The sequence below is a fragment of the Octopus bimaculoides genome, chromosome 5 (assembly GCF_001194135.2).
Source record: "Octopus bimaculoides isolate UCB-OBI-ISO-001 chromosome 5, ASM119413v2, whole genome shotgun sequence".
NCBI lineage: Eukaryota > Metazoa > Mollusca > Cephalopoda > Octopoda > Octopodidae > Octopus > Octopus bimaculoides.
The window spans coordinates 80,424,737-80,428,458 of NC_068985.1; the positions used below are offsets into that span (position 1 = coordinate 80,424,737).

The 3,722-nt window shown below is 34.9% G+C and overlaps 1 protein-coding gene across 1 annotated transcript; it reads right to left on the bottom strand.

The window, feature by feature from the left end:
* Positions 1 to 1,761: 1,761 nt before the first annotated feature.
* On the bottom strand, positions 1,762 to 2,747 carry LOC106877935 (heat shock protein Hsp-16.1/Hsp-16.11). The gene has a single exon (XM_014927012.2). The coding sequence runs from the start codon at positions 2,557 to 2,559 to the stop codon at positions 2,044 to 2,046; it is 516 nt and encodes a 171-aa protein (XP_014782498.1). The 5' UTR covers positions 2,560 to 2,747; the 3' UTR covers positions 1,762 to 2,043.
* Positions 2,748 to 3,722: the final 975 nt, after the last annotated feature.

Genomic DNA, 3,722 nt, shown 5'->3' on the forward strand with positions numbered 1-3,722 from the left:
TTCAAGCACTACAAACAAGTTGGCCGCAGGTACTTCACATACAAAACAAAAAAAAATGGTTAATGTTCACAAATACGCAAAATATTTCGTCGATGGCCGCATGAAATGCTAGTTGCTGATAAACAAAAATCCTGCACAGGACAATGTCGCCCTGGATAACAGAAAAACGAAGCTGTCAGCAGTCGAACGCCTGTTCAATCAAGACCGACTTGCGGTTAAACACACTAACACTAGGCTGTTCACACGGCTTCTACTACACTAATGCCTTGGACCTGTCCTGCTTTCCCGCTGTATATAACATTTATACCCTAGGGTCTACTGTCAGCCGTCAACCGCAATCTCAGAAGGCCTGCGAAGGCCATTGACTAAGAAAGGTCTTACTAAGTTGTGTTAATGTACCATTCATTAAAATACATATTAACTAAAAATAACTCCTCTAAAAGTTTTTTTTTTTTAACCAGACAGCCGTTTCCTTTATCACCGAGTTGCCATAGTGATATTCTAAACTGCTTGTTGCAGTTGTCGATTGTAACTGACTTTCGAATTCACTTTAAAGTAGGAGAGAGGGCTGATAGTGAATGAAACAAGATTGATTTACAACCTAATTCTGCCCTGGTTGAGCTGGCCTCTGATCAACAAGCATTCCAGCAGTGACATTATAAAGCTTTACTTTGTTTTCAGTGTATTAGAACAACCTTTTGCAATGTATGTATTTTTTAAGCGGTAGAAGGTGATTTGTCTGCTATTTCTAGCAGGTCGAGCGACAACGCAAAGTAGAGCCTGTCTTGGTACGTCAACTGTCGCTTATGGCTTGTAAACAGCAAGTATTATGTCAGGCTGTTATTTTTACAATCATTTAATAAAAACAATAATACCGACTACTGAATTTTTCTATAAATTATTCATTACTAAACATGAACTGTATTTTTAAAAAACTGACTTCAGTTTACAAACAAAATAATTTTTTAAACTTCTTGAATTCTCAATGAAGAAAAAGCGCCTAAGAATTGATGTTTATCACGAGCACTGAAATATGATATATTTCAGTTGACAAAGACCTGTCAAATTTCATCTTTACAAACGAAAATAAGGAAGCGCTTTTCACCCATCAGCAGAAAGACCTTTTGAGTTTGATAACATAAAGAGAAATAATTCGGAGCTTCAAGTAATTTTCAAGCAAGCTTCAGAACAGAGTCAAATTTGTACATTTTAGAAGTGGGAAGGAATGTATTAAAATGCAAGAACACTTATATACATTAACACAAAACACTTGAGCATTCATATTATGTTATTCGCGTCATTTCCTTTGCCACAGAAGGCGTATAAATGTAAACATAAAACTAAAAGCAAAAAAAAAGAAAAAAAGCCAAGTTTTCTAGTCTTTTCTGCGTAAGTAAACCTAAGAGACAGTATTAAAATTTCGAAATGAAAATAGGATATCTATATGTTATAGGCCAGACCTGTAATAATTAAAAGTCGATTTAACGTGTGGTAGTTAAAAGTAAATAAAAACATGCATTTTAATAAAACCAAAGTTTTGATTCCATAGCCCAAAACAAGTACCAAGTTACTTTTTTTTTCTCATACTCAAAAGACTTTCTTACAAAAAACGTTTTCTTTATATAAATTGAAGTGTGGAGAAATTCAATATTGAAATTTTGTATCCTACACTTTCGTATGTGAAATAATTGTTTAGGCCTGGTAACCGAAACTTCCAGCATAAAATACTGTCAAACGGATAAAGAAAACACAAGACATTAATTGAAAATATCCAGAAAAAAAATTTATATCGTAATTTAATACAGAACAATTCTCATAAGGAATATAATAATGACAGGAAAATGTCCTTCTAAAGGGCCATTGTAAAATAAATGTTTATAACGAAGTAGCTCACCTATGTGAAATTGTCCATTTTCAGGATCAGCTTTTTTTTTTTTTTTTTTTTGTCCCCCTTATAAAAGTTCAATGATTCCAATTCTTCTAAAGTGAGATGAGAAAATTTAAAGATCAATTGTTTTAGTTTTTGTTTTTTTGTTTTGTTTTTTAACATTTCTGAATGGGAATAAGTCTTTCAGACGGAGCTTCAATTGCTTCTGGTGCAGGTGCTTCAATATGAAGGACCCCGTCCTTGGTGAGAATCGATGATAACTTCAGAGGGTCCACAGATTTGGGAAGAGTGTAATGCCGACTAAACTCCCTGTATACTTGTTTCTGTGGGGTTTTTTCTTCGTGCTTGGCTTGTATGTGTAAAGTGCTGTCGGTGGTCTTGACGCATATTTCATCGGGTTTAAAGTTACTAACATCGAAGCGCAACGCCAGTTTTTTGTTACCGTCGCTGTCTTTGACAATAGGGTTTTCAACTTGCAGCATATTTTTACCGAAATCTTCAATACTCAACGGTTCCAGTTTAAACAAATCTTTACGAATTCTATCTAATTCTAGATCGAATCTTTTAAATTCATCTTCCATATTCTTATGGATTTCCGAAAATAAGCTCCTTTGTCTGTCAAAGAATCCCCAAGGCATTGTGCTCAACGGAATCATTAAATCGCGAGACATTGTTAAATGTTAGCTGTGTACAACTGCTTCTGAATTGTAAACAGTACAACGGCAGACACCGTATTTGATAGCCCAAGAGGCGAGGGCTGGCTTTTATAGTTGCAGGCAAGCGTTAGTGGAAGGTGGGAGAAGGTAGTAGAATGTACAAGAAAGAGTAAGAGTGAAAGTGTGTGCGTATCAGTATGAGTGAAAGGTCGTGTGTGTACGTGATTAGAACGGATGAATTTATGAATGTGTGAGTGTGAGTGAGAGTCTGAGTGCGAGTGTGCGCGAGATAATCCACACACTTCTAGCAGGCGAAGGAAATTTCTCGACCTCTCTATAGGCTGACGTCACCGCATTACTTTTATTAATCTTATATTTTGATATCGATAACTTACTTCACAACATGCTTGTAGAAATTTTTTTTCTTACAAGCTTTTGAGTTCTAAACTATTTTCTAGAAAGTGTTAGAATTTTTAAAGAGCATTCGAGAATTTTCTGTTTTTTAAAAAAGTTAGCAATCATTTATGACATCACAAAAATTAACTCTGTCCACTTTTACTTTTTTTCTATTTATTTTATATACTGCTACTTAATAGATATCGATTATTATTGTTGTTGTTCCAGTTCATTGATCTTTGACCACAGGCATTGCACCTTTGATCAGCCATGTACCCTGGATTACATTATCGTTCCTATCTTTATGACAGTAGGGTATGATTTAAAGATTTAATTGCTATTTCTGTCCCCAGGTCAACTTGACCGAGTTGACAGTGATCAAAGGCACTCTACCAGTAACCATCCCATCTTTTAATGGGTATTCAGAACCATTTTTATTCAATATACTCTTTCCATTTTTAAGACAGTAAGTTCGAATCTGAAGGTAGTTTGACTGCTATTTCTAACAGTCCTGACGATCATGATATGTTTACAAAAATGAAAACCTCACATTTACCGAAGATAAATGAGATTGATATTATACTAGTGCTTTAGCAGTGTTTTATTTCAATATTATTATCTATTTCAGAGTACCTCGCTAGATTTTAACCGATGGTGTATGGGTAATCTTTCGGTTTTAGTTGACGACGTCATTCGCTTCCTTATTCAGCCTCGTCTCTTTATCTGGTGTATGTAATAGATGAAAACACCTTCCCTTTATATAAAATCTCTTCATGGTCTGA

What these genes read in the sequence shown, in the direction of transcription:
- LOC106877935 (XM_014927012.2), bottom strand. Translation starts at nt 2,559, where the DNA reads ATGTCTCGCGATTTAATGATTCCGTTGAGCACAATGCCTTGGGGATTC.